Source organism: Drosophila montana, unplaced genomic scaffold (assembly GCF_035044405.1).
Source record: "Drosophila montana isolate Dmon_TW-CO22-7 unplaced genomic scaffold, ASM3504440v1 contig_1083_1, whole genome shotgun sequence".
In the NCBI taxonomy this organism is placed as follows: Eukaryota; Metazoa; Arthropoda; class Insecta; order Diptera; family Drosophilidae; genus Drosophila; species Drosophila montana.
In genome coordinates this window covers 827,339-841,629 of record NW_026996074.1, presented here as the reverse complement: position 1 = coordinate 841,629, position 14,291 = coordinate 827,339, and the positions used below count along the sequence as shown (strand labels likewise).

General features: G+C 42.2%; 4 protein-coding genes across 4 annotated transcripts in view; 3 read left to right on the top strand and 1 right to left on the bottom strand.

Annotated features, from left to right (window-relative positions):
• Nucleotides 1-5,097: 5,097 nt before the first annotated feature.
• LOC135434601 (E3 ubiquitin-protein ligase RING2 homolog spat-3) lies at nucleotides 5,098-7,367 on the top strand. Its single transcript, XM_064691255.1, has 2 exons — nucleotides 5,098-7,114; nucleotides 7,188-7,367. Exons 1-2 carry the CDS (start codon nucleotides 5,132-5,134, stop codon nucleotides 7,335-7,337), a joined length of 2,133 nt encoding a protein of 710 aa, XP_064547325.1. The 5' UTR covers nucleotides 5,098-5,131; the 3' UTR covers nucleotides 7,338-7,367.
• Nucleotides 7,368-7,585: 218 nt separating this feature from the next.
• Nucleotides 7,586-8,044, top strand: Rpb10 (DNA-directed RNA polymerases I, II, and III subunit Rpb10). The gene is made up of 2 exons (XM_064700069.1): nucleotides 7,586-7,760; nucleotides 7,836-8,044. Exons 1-2 carry the CDS (start codon nucleotides 7,666-7,668, stop codon nucleotides 7,942-7,944), a joined length of 204 nt encoding a protein of 67 aa, XP_064556139.1. The 5' UTR covers nucleotides 7,586-7,665; the 3' UTR covers nucleotides 7,945-8,044.
• LOC135440724 (methionine aminopeptidase 1) lies at nucleotides 7,985-9,381 on the bottom strand. The gene is made up of 3 exons (XM_064700058.1): nucleotides 9,167-9,381; nucleotides 8,348-9,085; nucleotides 7,985-8,289 (listed from the first exon to the last, which is right to left on the bottom strand). The coding sequence occupies exons 1-3, from the start codon at nucleotides 9,318-9,320 to the stop codon at nucleotides 8,057-8,059; spliced, it is 1,125 nt and encodes a 374-aa protein (XP_064556128.1). The 5' UTR covers nucleotides 9,321-9,381; the 3' UTR covers nucleotides 7,985-8,056.
• Nucleotides 9,382-9,987: 606 nt separating this feature from the next.
• Nucleotides 9,988-14,291, top strand: part of tok (tolkin) — a 31,871-nt gene continuing 27,567 nt past the window's right edge. The window contains exon 1 of the mRNA XM_064700038.1: nucleotides 9,988-10,147. The gene's annotated coding sequence lies outside the window, so the exon portion shown is untranslated. The remainder of the gene's footprint in view (nucleotides 10,148-14,291) is intronic.

Sequence of the window (14,291 nt, the reverse complement as noted above, 5' to 3'; positions counted from 1 at the left end):
ATAATAATATTATGTTGTTAATGTTAAAAAAACCTTGTTAAAATAATATTTCAAAATAAAAAATACGAATACAAAAATTGAAATAAAGGCCTGCGCCGAGAGCTTTTTCTTATAAAAAGTGAAATCTTGAGCTAGGGCATGGGTATCGGCTCGAACAGCCCAAAAATTGACCCACATATGGCAGGCCAGCACCAGAAATTCCATCGACCAATTGCGTTTAGAAATTTGCAGTCACGACTCGCATAAAACGCACCCAATTACCAAGTCCAATTGAACGCGCGCGTTTCATAAGCTTTTTATGTCGCTTCGCATTACTCATTACTATTGTGTAATCAGCGATATATGTCTATGTGATATGTGATATATAAATATATATATTTACAAATCATTAACCATTGCGGTTGTTGTACATCAAGTGAGCATCTTTGGATTACAATCTGATTCGCCTGAATAAGCACACATTCAAAACCAAATTAGGCAAATGAGAAATCTCTAATACGCAGTACTTGCTAAGAAATACCTCGTGCCTACATGAACAAGCGCTTAAGAAAGGCTCCGTCAAAATATATATACATTTTTTTATAATTTTATTTAGTATATATAAATATTGACAGACCGACAGAGAGAGATAGAGAAACGGAAGAAGGTTCTGGTCATATAGACCTTCGCTTTGATCATGATCAATGATTTAGGTTTTTTCTCTTCAAACTTATAAATATAAAAATATAAAAATAGATTATCAAATTTATTTTTGTCATAGTCAACTGCTCTATCAAACTTGAAAATATTTTTATAAATATGTCTATAATTTGAAACCGATTTAGCAATTGTTGGACGGATAACAATTCGTGACCTTGTTATTTTTGTTCCTAATATGACATTTGATTGAAATTTGCTCAAAAGCATGTATACCTTGCACAGGTCCTAGGGAATTATAATTTTCAGTCCTTCAGTTGTGCAGTATTGATACCAGAATGGGGAGTAGCTAACGAGTGCCGCAGCCATACTTTTAACCGCACTAGTAATTTAATAAACTTGAGGTTCACATTGAAGAGAACTATAAACAAGGTAGACATCTTCAGCTATTTCTATAATCTTCAGTGCAAAGTGCATTTTAGGAAAAACGTGAACGTGGTGGATGGCATCCTGTATGCCGTTGTTGTTGTTGTTATGTAGGCGTAGCCTATGCAGGTCTGCTACTGCTTTTGGCGATCTCCTCACTAACCCATGGGATCTTTAGGACATTGTGGATGGAAGCGTTGTCGTGGAAAATATGTGCTTTGGAAACGATGCGCAGTGCCTTGTTTTGAAATATTTGAATTAATTTAAGGTTGCTTCGGCTGGCAGTACCCTTGTAGACAAGGAGCTTTGACCATAAACATCCCCGAAGATATACTGTCCCAAAAATAATGTATTCATACTTTGAGCAATACATAAGTGTTCGACATCCCTGTCCCTATAAGGTGAGTTTGGATAGTTATTAAGCTAATCATCTAATTTACTATTGCAAGGCTAACACCGAATTAAATCTTCTACGTTGGTCATTCGACGAAAAGAGCATAATATAATCAAAATGGAATTCATACATCCTGGATCTTCAACAACACAGTTGCTGCACAAATTATTGGTTAACGTTATTTATTGTTCGGTAATTCGCAGTTGGATATAGGTACTATATATTTTTTTAAGCAACTATAATTTGTCTGCGTTGGTTGGGTCATTGTATATTTCAAGTTTTTGACTATGCTACGTGCTATTCAAGTCAATAAGTCTTTAATTTGCATTTCCTTATTATACCCTGAACCCATTAAAAATGGCTAAAAAAGGGTATAATGTATTTGTGCAAATGTATGTAACAGGCACAAGGATATATATATTCTTGATCAGCATCAATAGCCGAGTCGATCTAGCCATGTCCGTCTGTCTGTCCGTATGTATGAACGCAAGGATATCAGAACCTAAAGGAGCTAGAGACTTGAAATTTGGAACGTAGGTCCTCTTAGTGCCCGCGCAGTTGGTTTCCGATAATCGATAACTTGTTCCGTTTCCAAGTAATCGATCAAAATCGATATCGATATTGTGTTTTTTTGAGCAAATCTCTTAGGTTTTAAGAGCTAGAGCCACCTAACTTGACATGTAGATTCCAGAATAATATATATATATCAAGTATCTTCCATTTTATAGTTATCCCATCACCCCGCTAGCACCACATATCTATTAATCAAGTAAAAACACTTTTGTATTGCCCACCCATTTAAACCACAATTTAAATGCAATTGTCTGTTTGAGAATACACGAATATTTTAAATTCTGAAAATTTAATTAAAATCGGTTGAGAAACGGAGAAGTTATTCGGCTGCCTATGCGGTTCGGGCAGCTAGCGCAAGTTTCCAGAATTTCTGCATACATGTACACACACACATTCACGCGCGTCTTTATTGAATTCTATCAACAGCATTCAATTGCGATTGTATTGTATTCTGTACTGTGTGTATGTGTTGCTATTTTAATTCGTTTTTTTTTCGATAGGGGTGAATTTTTTATTTTTTTTTAAATTTATTTTTATTACTGCTAAAACAAACGAGCGCGTAACGCGAGCTGCATTTGGTATTGGTAAAAGAGGGTTCAGGGTATCCCCTAGTCGGGAGCTCCGGACTAGAGCCTCTTACTTGTTTTATATTACGCAGCTACAGAGATTCTCATACATAATGGAGATCGATTCGCACTCACTGTAAGTAGCACATTTCAAGCCAGGTAAGGCTGTCATTCAGAAAGTCGCTTTAATGTTTCTGTTCCTGTGGCGGTATCAGGCGCCAATGCGAAAGGAGCCTATTTTGTGGTCATGCGCGCCTGGTCCGCATTGCTTTTTAAGGTATTGACAAGTTCGTTGCCCAAGTCTTTTGTTTGCCTGGGCTCAGATGGCCAAGAACTGCCAAACACTTTCGTTTAAGCTCTGCGTGAGTGTCTTGCAGTGTGAAGACAGTGCACATGCCGGCATTCCATGTTGTTAGCGGTCGCGTGCTGAGTCCGAGCATTGTACAAGTTTTCAGCCCGATGGCCGATGCCATCGCCAGCACAGACGAAGCCGTCGAAAGATAAGCCGACTACTTTCTTTGTGGTCTCCGCTTCCAGTGAGCGATGATACGTGTGCTTCCAATGGTTGGCAAAAGTAACTATCAAAGTCAGCGACAGTAGCTACGCTCAGTTGTTAACGCGACCTGAACAGGTGCAGACTTGAAGAGCTCTGGCAATCCATTCGTATTCGCACTATCGCCGCGGCGCGCGTGGACATGAAGTTAATTGATGTGATTATTTACTTAATTGCTATTTTGATCTTCATCTACTTGCTGCTGGAATAAAAGCCAGCACGTCTTCAAACAACAGTCACTCAACTCCAAGTCAAGCCTTTCCTTCTACACGCTCAAATAGTAATCACTTCAGCTGTACCAGCATTTGTCTATCGTTCACTCAATTTGCCACAACATGAAGGTAAGTAAATCCCATGCTAATTTTATTGGGCTCAATTATCGATAATTGAAAATTAGCGCGCTGGGAATCACAGCCTGGAATGCATTAATTATATGCAAATTGGAAGTTTCTTTTGGCTCCATGTTGATAATTCATCTTTTATTTTTGTCTTTCGCTTAAATCTAAAGACAATGCCGCCATTCAACTGCAACTTCGTCTTCATTTTTCTTTCAATTGAATTGCAATTGATGGCGCAGTTGCAGCCCATGTTTTGAATACTTGTTAAATTGCGATTGGGGGGCAATTGTGTGCACTTTCATTTGCGGTTCAGTTGCAGTTGCAATGAGAGCACTTGATGCGCCGAGTTTTCGCTTTAAACAACAAACAATGAGCCGCTCGCTTTGTGCACATAGCGCACCAATTACACTGCTGTTGCTTGACAGCCACGGGCACGGCCACGGGCACTGGCATTGACTTTGCCTCAATGTGCATCAAAGTGTGGCGGGAAGTCTTGAAAATAAAATGATGCGTTTCTTCGAAAACAGTTGGTTTAGTGCTAAATAAAAGTTGCATTTCAGGTTGGCCAAATGCGTTGTGAATTGGGTTAACTTGTGCTTGTTTATGGTTTCCCCTGATTTGCTACAGTTCGAATTGTAAGCGGTCGGTCAGCCATAGTGGAATTTAGTGCAAAACTAATTCCTACTTCAGGTTAGTTGCAGGCGACGTTTGTATGTGTGGCAAATGCATAAAATTATAAAAATACTAATTTTATCGGGACTTTGACTTTCTTTAAACGAGTTGATATTAACTGCTCCCACCGCACAAGTTCATTCACCACCGGCCGCTCCTGGTTGACGTCAACTATTATTATGCATATTTTTAAAGGCGACAAAGCAATATCAAATTACTAGCCACTTGATAAACACCAAGCCAGCAATTTGGTCTCAATTACGTTTGTAATTTCGATTAGGCAAACGCAGCACGTAATCAATAACCACTGTGCAGCACAGTGGTCACATTGTCCACTGCGACCGGCTGCGGTCGGCTGTCAGTTTCACCTGAGCGCGGCGCTTGATTGACTGCCGGACTAACGGCACAACATTGTCATTGCCAGTGTCTCCGGCAGACAAGTGAAATTGGTTGTTGCAACAATTACGATGCCAAATTGTTGACTTCCAGGGGCATGCATACCAAAAGCAAAGCGCGGCACAGCAGAGGCCTCGTTGCGTTCATAACAGAACTAAATCGATTTGGTATTTCACTTTCGTTGGCCCACACGTTTAATTAGACGAGACATCCGCCCGCCTGGTCCGCCTGCAGTTATGGCTACCGTGTGTACACACACATATGTATGTGTACAAAATGATATGATAGCTTAAGCAGCTTTTAGTGGCCAGCCCCAGGCGACGTGATAAAATTTTAGAAAACCGCCAATTTATACAAATTAACGCCATTATTTTCGGTTCTCCGACCGTACGTTGATTACACGCCCCCCCCCAAGACACCTCTATTCCCCTAACCACATTGTGAAATTAGCGCTGATAGAGCTTAGAAAGTTTTATTTGTTTATTCGTTCAGTACTTACCCGCAAGATAATTAAATGTTGTTTAATGAATTTTCGTATTAAATGTTGACATCTCTACTACTTTAGCCTCTTATACTCATGACGCTAATGTTGGGCCTGGCCAGCTGTGAGCTGCCTGTTGGAAAGCGTCCGCTGATCTTCAGCAACAGCAATTGGCCTCCCACGAGCGCCAAGCAATTAAATCGTCCAGTCGGAGCTGCAGCTGCTTCCACTGGCAAGCAGCGTACACTGGTTGTGCAGATTCGCAGTGATCAGCCAGTTCCATTGGTTTTGAAGGGTCGTCCTGGCGCACATAGTCACGCTCATCAGCATCTGGCTCCGCACTCACACGCTCACTCTCATTTGCACGCGCACGGGCACTCGCACGCCCACACGCACCTGTTATATGGAGCGCCACCGCAACATTTACGTGGATCACGCCCGCTTAAGCTAAGCGCTCCAGTGTATCTTAAACCCTCCGGTAGCTTACGGAAGCCGCTGAAGATCAAGCTAAGTAGCTCCAAGCCACATTCCAAGCCAACTTTCGGATATGAGAAGCCCTTTAAGTATGAGAAACCCACAGCGGTCGCCTACAGCGAGCTGCAGAACTTGCCGGTAAGTACCACAGTAGCGGGCTGGACATACACTCTTATCCTTACACACGCCTCACATGCCCCACAGCTGGACACGCACAACAATTACAACACCGAGCACTTTGCACCTATTTATACGGTACCCGCCCCCAATCTGGCACTGCATCACGATCACGATAATCAGATAGATGATGGCCTAGACACCGCATACTTGCCCCCGCAACACTCGCCCCCACAGAGCACCCAACGTCCACAGTCCCCAGGCTATGGGCCGCCCGCAGCTGCGGGCAGCTATTACAGCGTGCATGAGGATGAGACAAATGATCAAACGATTCGCGATCCTATTTCGGGTTCGCAGAAACTCTTTGCCCCAGATCCCGACCCATCGTTGCCAACTAGCAAGGTGAAGGTCGCAACGGAGAGCTTCAACACGCCCAGCAACAACCAGCCACTCCCTTCGGATGTGCAAAGCAACCATCTGCCTGCTCAACCTCTGGTTCAGATTGTGGGTGCCCAGGCGGCTGCTCAAACAGTTCCAATATATCCCATACAGTTTTCGCAGCAGGCTACACAGCCCTTTATCGCCGCCGCTGCCTTGCCCGCGGCCCACATACCCATCTACAATCCCACCTATCTGGTCACCCAGTCTAATCAGCTCTACACCCAGCACAAGCAGCAGCTATTCAAGCCCAGCACAGAGCACGTCGTTGAGACCGGATACGTTAACGCTGATCTGACGCAGGAGGTAGCCAGCAATGGCCAAATTCTGCAGGCCGCCAAGGATCCTGAACACAATATACACCCGGTGTTGGATACGGCGCCGCAATATGCAGCACTGATTGCCGCGCCAGCGCTGGGTGAGTCTGCCGAGCCCGTCTATGAGACTGCGCCTTTCCATCTGGCCAATGTCGCCGCAGCAGTTGGTTCAACAGCGCCAGAGGGCGGATTTGTTGTGTCTAACTACTATGGAAACTCGCACGACTCTTCCCAGCTTCTACAAGCGTATGCTGAGGAAGAAGCCCGACGACAGCAGTTGGAAACTGAGCATGCTGCACTTGAGCTGCAAAAGCAGCAGCAGCAGCAGCAGCAGCAGCAGAAACAGATCCAATTGGAAGAACTGAACGCACAGGCACATGCTCAATTCCAGCAGCAGCAATATCAGCAAGAGCTGCAGCAACAGCAATATCAGCAAGAGCTGCAGCAACAGCAATATCAGCAAGAAATACAGTTTGAAGAGCTAAAGGCACAGGCACAGGCACAACACTTGCAGCATCAACAGAATCAGCAACAACTGCAACTACAGCAACTGCAACAGCAACAACTTGAGCAGCACCAACAGCAACAGCAGCAGCAGCAGCAACAGTCACAAAATTATCCCCCAGATGCAGCGGCCACTGCCTTCGAGGAACATCAGCGTCTGGTACAGCAGCAACTTGGCAGTAATACGCCGTTACGTATTTTTGTTCCAGATGAGGAAACGTCCGAAACGGTAGGATTAAATTCATTTGAAGCTTTTAGCCTCTATATATATATATATATATATATTATTTCTGTACTTTCAGCAGCGCCTGCAGAAGCGCTCAGATAATCCAAAAAAAGGCTCCTTTGAAAATGTGCCCGCACTATACGGTAACAATGCCACAAAGGATTTGTTTCCCGTTTCAACTTCTGTAGAGGTTTCAGGCGGCCAAAATGACGCCAGCAGTACATAATAATTTGTTTTTGTTATGACGTAGTCCTTAGCGACCTTCGAATATTTATTTTACAAACTCATTTGTAAATTTAAACGTATAGCAAGTCGATAGTGTAATAAATAAATGTATTAATATTTTAAAAAATTGCGCATTTTTAATGCATTATTGATGGGTCACACTGTTATATATCGATATTCAGACCATGTGCTCATTTACTATCGATATTTAAGTTTGAACAAGTTGGCAGGCCTGTTAGCAAAAAGAAGCTAAACATAAATGTGTCGACGGAACACGCGTGAAGTAAATAAATAATATTAGTATACTATTAAAATTGATTGCAACCACAATGATTATACCAATTCGGTGTTTTACTTGTGGCAAGGTAATCGGAAACAAGTGGGAATCCTACCTTGGTTTGCTTCAGGCAGAGTACACAGAAGGGTAAGACGCACGTCGATTTTGCCTACATTCCTTTTTAACCCGATCTATAACAAGTTTCTAACATAAACTCCTTAGTGATGCTCTGGATGCTTTAGGTTTAAAACGCTATTGTTGTCGTCGCATGCTGCTCGGCCATGTGGATCTCATTGAGAAGCTCCTTAATTATGCGCCACTTGAGAAGTAAATGTGAGAGCTTACGCATGGGGAATCAGAAATAAACTGACTTTGAACTACAAACTTTATATTTATTGTTAAAACAAATTAAAGCTTAATCAAAAAGAAAATCTCCAAATGGACTACAAATTATCCATGAACCATGGTTGCCCATTGTTCTCGCGACGCTTCGTGAGGATCTCACAACCATTGTTAGTTACCAACAGAGTTTGCTCGAACTGGGCTGAGTAAAGGCCATCAGCTGTTACGGCGGTCCAGTCATCTGGCCAAGATTCCGCCTTCTGAACACCCTCGGAAATCATTGGTTCGATTGTAAAGCAGTGCCCAGCGGCCATCACTCCAACGGCAGAATTCTCTGTGGGCGGTTTAAAACATCAGTACCTTTAAGAGATTATCTATTCCAATCGACTTACTGGCATAGTGGGGTACATTCGGGGCAGTGTGGAAAACACGGTGAATACCATGACCACAATAGCTGCGGACGACGCTAAAACCATGAGGCGCCACATACTTCTGAATAACGTTACCTATCTCCCGGTACTTAACGCCTGGGCGTACCAATTCGATAGCTTTGCTCAACGATTCGTACGTGATGCGTACCAACTTTTTGTGTTTTTCTGATACGTCTCCCACGAAAAAAGTCTCGTTGAGATCGCCATGAAAACCGCGGTGATAGACAGTCACATCGATGTTACAAATATCGCCATTCTCCAATGGACGCTTGTCCGGTATACCGTGGCAAATAACCTCGTTCACGCTCGTACAGCAGGACTTGGGGAAATTGTAGTAGTTGAGGGGTGAAGGGTAGCAGTCGCGCTCTATGGCTGCTTCGTGCACCAACCGATCCAACTCATCAGTCGTAATGCCCACCTCTATGGCTTTGGCGCCTTCATCAAGACACTCCCGTCCTAGGCGTCCAGCTACTCGCATTGCCTCAATTTCATCATCATCGAGTATCTTAATTGTTGTCCCGCGCAAAGATTCTTCCGACAATGACCGTCCCGCTGGGTGATCAGCATAGTCTGGACGCGCAATAGCTTCAGGCACAGCACGTTTAGCAGTCTGCGGAAAGGGACGCAATTTGCCGGTAAAGCGAAAATGTGGCCAGGGATTGTATACACCCTCGTCTACGGGCTGTTTTTCCCCACCGGCTATGTTGAAAGAATTTCACGTTTTTGGGAAACCCTATTAAATGTATATATACGAATATGTATATTAGGTGGAACACCTACCAGCTAAAGCATGGATCACCTTGTGCTCTTTCCAGAATCCTTTAAAGCATGCCTGCGAGCAGAAAAATGAACCCTTGATGCCCAACTTAAGGCAAGTGGGGCATTGTAGCGTTGCCTCCTTATTGCAATTCGTTGTTTCACAACTTTGCGTCATCTCAATGCGTGAAAATTTGCTATTAACAACCGTTCCAATTTTAGCACTCTGAAGGCAACTAATTATAGACAACGCCGTTAATACAATTTCATTGAATACATCGATAAGATATTATCGATGTTTGGGGCCGTTAACACAATATGGCTGCACTGACACCACCGGCAATATTAAAAGCAAAAACATGGTTAAAACATTTTTTTTTGTAAAGGAGGCATGAGACAAATTAAAAATAACGAAATATCACTGCTTATCTGTATTTAAGTATAAAAAACTGAGATTCTTCCATAGGATTATTAAAACTAATAATTGCCTAGTTTTGTTAAAATCTTTTGAACAAAAAAGCATTTTAAACGCTTGGTATGTACAGCCCTAAATTGATAAAAAACATGCCCTTAGAGTTGCAGCTGAGGAAGTATAATAATCAAATTTATCTTAAATAAATTACGGATACATCAAATGAATTTGAACTTATATCAGTTCAAAGCGGTTGCAACTGTTAAGCAAAAGCAGCTGTTAGCAAGCATCTCAGCGCATGCTCTTTCCCTCTCTCTCACTCTCTCTCTTTCTCACACACACACATATATTTTCTCGTTCTCTCTCTCTCTCTCCCTATCTGTCTATTAAACACAGCTGTGCCAGTAGCTATGTTTGCTCTGTTTATGTTTGAAAAAATCAAAGCGCGAGAACCTTTCGTCGTAAACGGACGTGTGCATCTTTGTGGCGGCTAAATAACGCGAACGAAAGAAAAACAGCAACAAACTTGTTTGATCGAGAGCAGAACACAAAATCCAAACGAGCCAAAAAAAGGATTCCTTTGGCACTCAAGTGTATGTTTGTATTCGTGAATAAGAATGAGTGCACTTACTTGTAACGCTATAATAATAAGAAGAATGTGCTTATATGGTATATAAAGAACATATAGCATCCTTTTGGAATGCAGCTACAGGTGGAACTTGCATCCTGGTTATTTTTTTCGACTATTGCATTTAAATATAAACAAATTTGGCAAATGGGAAAAGAAAAAGCTATATCATAGCTGAAAGCAAAGGTGCTTATTGTACCTATTTAGTGTATATATTAGTTAGTTGTTCGTCTTTCGCTAATCTGTCAGACAGTCAGTCGTTCGGACAGTGAATAGATCAGTTTGTCGCGATCTTTGCACTCGACGTTCGATCGCGCTCTATGAGTTTTCCTTATCAGCAGTTGTCGTAGTTGCCCGCGTTGCTTTTGCATTTATTTCAAAAAGACTGCGACAAACGCGCCGCAGTTGCTGTTGGTTATGCTGATGCTGCTGCTGTTGCTGGCGCTGCTGATAGAGGCAGAAAAGACGAAACAGCAACAATAGCTATAAATAACAAACGGCACGCGGCTGCCATCCGTGTGCACTGTACGCTGCTTGCCCTCCACTGCTGAACTGAAATCAACGGCACAGGCGTTTTACGTTGTGGGTGTTTTGCGCTTTACGCTTTCCTCTATTCCACTGACTGAATGATTGTGTCGTTGTCCGTTTACCGCTTTTCATTTCATAAACAACAAAAACAAAGAATAACAAACAAACTCGAGCGAAACGCGAATTGTCAATTGTCAATGGTCTTCATTCTAAAGGCCGTCTGTGTAATTAAAATAGAATCAGTTTTCTGACTGTGTGTGTGAATATATGTTGCGGTATATATATTTATACATTAAAATATGCATATGTGCGTGTTTGTGTTATATACTAAGACATTACTTTATTGTTTTGTTCAGGCTATTGCAATACGGAACATCGTCAAAAGTCAAGGTACTGCTGCTGCGGCAAGCAGCGACGCCAGCAGAAGCTGATGGAGAGACAGCAACGATCTTGCCTTGCTGCTGCTTTGAACTCGATCGCAGACACAGATTGAACAAATCAGGATCGCACATTGCTCTTGCTTTTGTTGCCGTTGTTGTTGTTGTTGTTCTTGTGTTGTTTTTGTTGCTGTGATTGTTGTTGGGCGACTGCTTTTTTTGGCCAACGATCTGCGTCGTTTGCCCAGAGGCTCTGCAGGCCTTACTGAAATTAATGGTAAGAACACAAAAGGCAAAACTTAAATGCCGACAGAGTTAATTGGCCCCGTCTGTGGCTCCTGCTCCAGCCTTTGATACTGAAAAATGTGGCATTAGCAAAATGTTGCCATATGTGTACATACATATGTATGTATATTCCTCGCATTTGTTCGCTTTAGGTTTTTTGGCTTCAGTTTTGCCTGATGCCTTTTGTCAGTTAGATGAAAATTTATGCGTCGCAGCAAGGAATGCCACATATATGAAATTCGCTGCCGACGCTCGGCTACCACATTTTCCAGCGCCTCAACACTTCCGCTTTGCCAGAAAATCAACTTCCGCTGGCAAACAATTGTCAGCAGGGGGCGGCGTAAAAAGTCGGGGAAGGCGCTGACGACGCTGCTTTTGTAGCAAACGTAGCACAAGAGACGCATATTGATATTGTTGCCAGGTTTCTATCGCTTCAGTGCACTCACACACTCACACATATACACACATACACACATACCCACACCCACTCCCGTATAAATTGAAGCTGCTGCAAACGCATTTCACTTTTGCTTCACTGGTCCTGGCTGTTTCGTTGCTTGTCCTTTGGCCCGGCAAGCATTTTGTGGCATCTTCGCCAGCTTATTGCCAACCGACGCCATTAAGCGTTTCATGTTACCTCCCTCCGCATTAAAATATTGCGCGCGTATGCATTACCCAACAATACTTTCCGTTTCTGCGACATTTCATTTCATATTTCTGCCAACTTCGCTTATGAATAGAAAACATTTTGCTTCCTCTCGTTTCTTCTCGTTTAGTGCACCCTTGCAGAGTATTTAGAGTATTTTAACTTTGACACAAACTGTGTACATTTATATAGGCATGCTTTTTATGCCAATTCCTTTCTATTCATCTCGAAATGCAGCTAATGTATAGATAAAATCTTAGTTATATTGGAATTATCAAATACTTAGTTGCAATAGAAAACTTTGATATAAAATTTAGTTAATCAAAGCACAGAAATATATAGCACAACTGCCATACATTTATACATACTTATGTATGTGTGTCGCGAAGGGTATTTAATATTTTGGAGAAAACTCTTCATTCTTTCATTTTTTGTGCTTTGCACGCATTTCTACTTCAGTTGAGGGGCGCGTGCTTAATACATTTTTCTGTATTTTTGGGTTTATTTTAGTTGGGGATTTGTTATGTTGAAAATTTCATTTTCAATTTGCTATCGCAGGAAAAGTAAGAAAATTAAAAGCACATTATGTGCCGCAGGTGCCGAGAGGGCCAGAATACAGATTTGTGTCTGCTTTCTGATATATGGTGGCTTTAATCCACTGGGTCGAATATCTGCGTTGCCTGGGCAGTGGGTACCTGTTCGAAAGCTCAAAATCTCTGTATCTGCAAAGCATTCAAACAAGCTATTTGTGAATATTTGTATAGGCTCATGAATCTGTGTTTCGTACGAGGCGGGTATGGTAAGTGTCGCGTGGGCGTTTCTCAGCGAACAGTGGACGGGATATAAAGCAGAAAGGGCCACTCAATGTTCTCATATTCACCAATCGAGGAGTTATTTTCCTTCGTGTTTCACTTCATATTTTGCAGTACTGCCCCTCTCCCTCTCCTTCACATAAATATTTTGTTATCACCATTTTGTTGCCGGTATGAAGCAAAGTTAATGATATGTCGCAAGTGGGTGAGCATAGGCGTCTATGTGTGCGTGCCCGTCGGTCTGGATACAAGAGCACTTCCACACGACTGATTGTGGAGAACCGTTCCCCTGCCCATGCTTAAGGTAAGATTTTTATTCTTCCTGCTTCATGTGCAATTATTTAATATCGAGCGTATTTAGTTTCTGGGGTTGGCTTGCTGTACCAAAAGTTTGTGTATCGTCAAATTTAATATATTCGGTACTCATGAATGGCGAGTCTAGCTATCTGAACTTATTTCGAATTTTTCATTCAAGTTCTAAGAATACGCAAAAGTTAAATTACTGTAGTCTTTTATTATTATAGTAATCCATCATAATTATTGAAATTATGCGTGTTAATAAATTTGAATGGAATTAAATGCATTGCCATAATCGTTTGTCAGGTGGAATTTTAAGTTAAAAACTTGATATTCTTAATTAACTTTGAGTTTTACGCCTCAAATGTTCTCTCTCTTCTTGAGAATCGATTCAGCAGGGTTGACTTAATTCATGCCTTCACTTGCACACATTTGGGGGATACATGAAAAAATCATTTACATGCCAAAAGTCACGACTCCAATCCCTCCAGAACTTTTCTGCTGTTTCTTTTCGCATCCTTTGGGGCTCATACAAATTTGTACAGCATTCATAGGACCGAGAACCGCCCGGCAGTCGGTTTTATTTGCCAAATTAAAAGGATTTCATTTGCTTTTCATATTTGTATTGGTTTTTATCGCCGCTGCCAGACTACAGGCCTTGGCTCGACGCCGATTTCCCACACAATCACCATAAAAAGGAATCTCGGCACAATATTTTCTGCCTTCGCACTCGCCGTTGCTTTCCTTTTACTGGCATAGCCGTTGGCAATTGTTATTTATGACCAAAAGGAAAAAACAGGCAACAGCAGCCGCAGCATAAACTGACGAGCCCAAGCACGATGGTTCCAGTTTCAGCCCAGTGGAGCTTATTCCCAGTCTGATCATCATTTCTGTTGTTAGTATTAATTATTTCTTAGTCTTGTGCTGTCACGGATGCAAGGCGAATGTATAGTTCATAAACAGCTGGCTGACCATTGGTCATATTCTGTGTGGCACCTTAACACATCTTTATTTTTAATTTTTTTATTTACCCTGCGGCTCTGTGCAGGTCCATTCTCAGTTACAGGATGCGGCGACGGAGCAGCAACGACATCGGCTGCCTATCTGTCTGCGGTGTATTTTACGGTTGAACTCTATTTACATTCCATGGCTCCGACTGAACCG

Excerpts from the sequence above, each read along its gene's own strand:
- LOC135434601 (XM_064691255.1), top strand. The coding sequence starts at position 5,132 with ATGACGCTAATGTTGGGCCTGGCCAGCTGTGAGCTGCCTGTTGGAAAG. Across the intron at positions 7,115-7,187 it reads ATGAGGAAACGTCCGAAACG|CAGCGCCTGCAGAAGCGCTC; the intron begins GTAGGATTAAAT and ends CTGTACTTTCAG.
- Rpb10 (XM_064700069.1), top strand. The coding sequence starts at position 7,666 with ATGATTATACCAATTCGGTGTTTTACTTGTGGCAAGGTAATCGGAAAC. Across the intron at positions 7,761-7,835 it reads CAGGCAGAGTACACAGAAGG|TGATGCTCTGGATGCTTTAG; the intron begins GTAAGACGCACG and ends TAAACTCCTTAG.
- LOC135440724 (XM_064700058.1), bottom strand. The coding sequence starts at position 9,320 with ATGACGCAAAGTTGTGAAACAACGAATTGCAATAAGGAGGCAACGCTA. Across the intron at positions 9,086-9,166 it reads GGTGATCCATGCTTTAGCTG|CCGGTGGGGAAAAACAGCCC; the intron begins GTAGGTGTTCCA and ends CTTTCAACATAG. Across the intron at positions 8,290-8,347 it reads GAATGTACCCCACTATGCCA|AGAATTCTGCCGTTGGAGTG; the intron begins GTAAGTCGATTG and ends AACCGCCCACAG.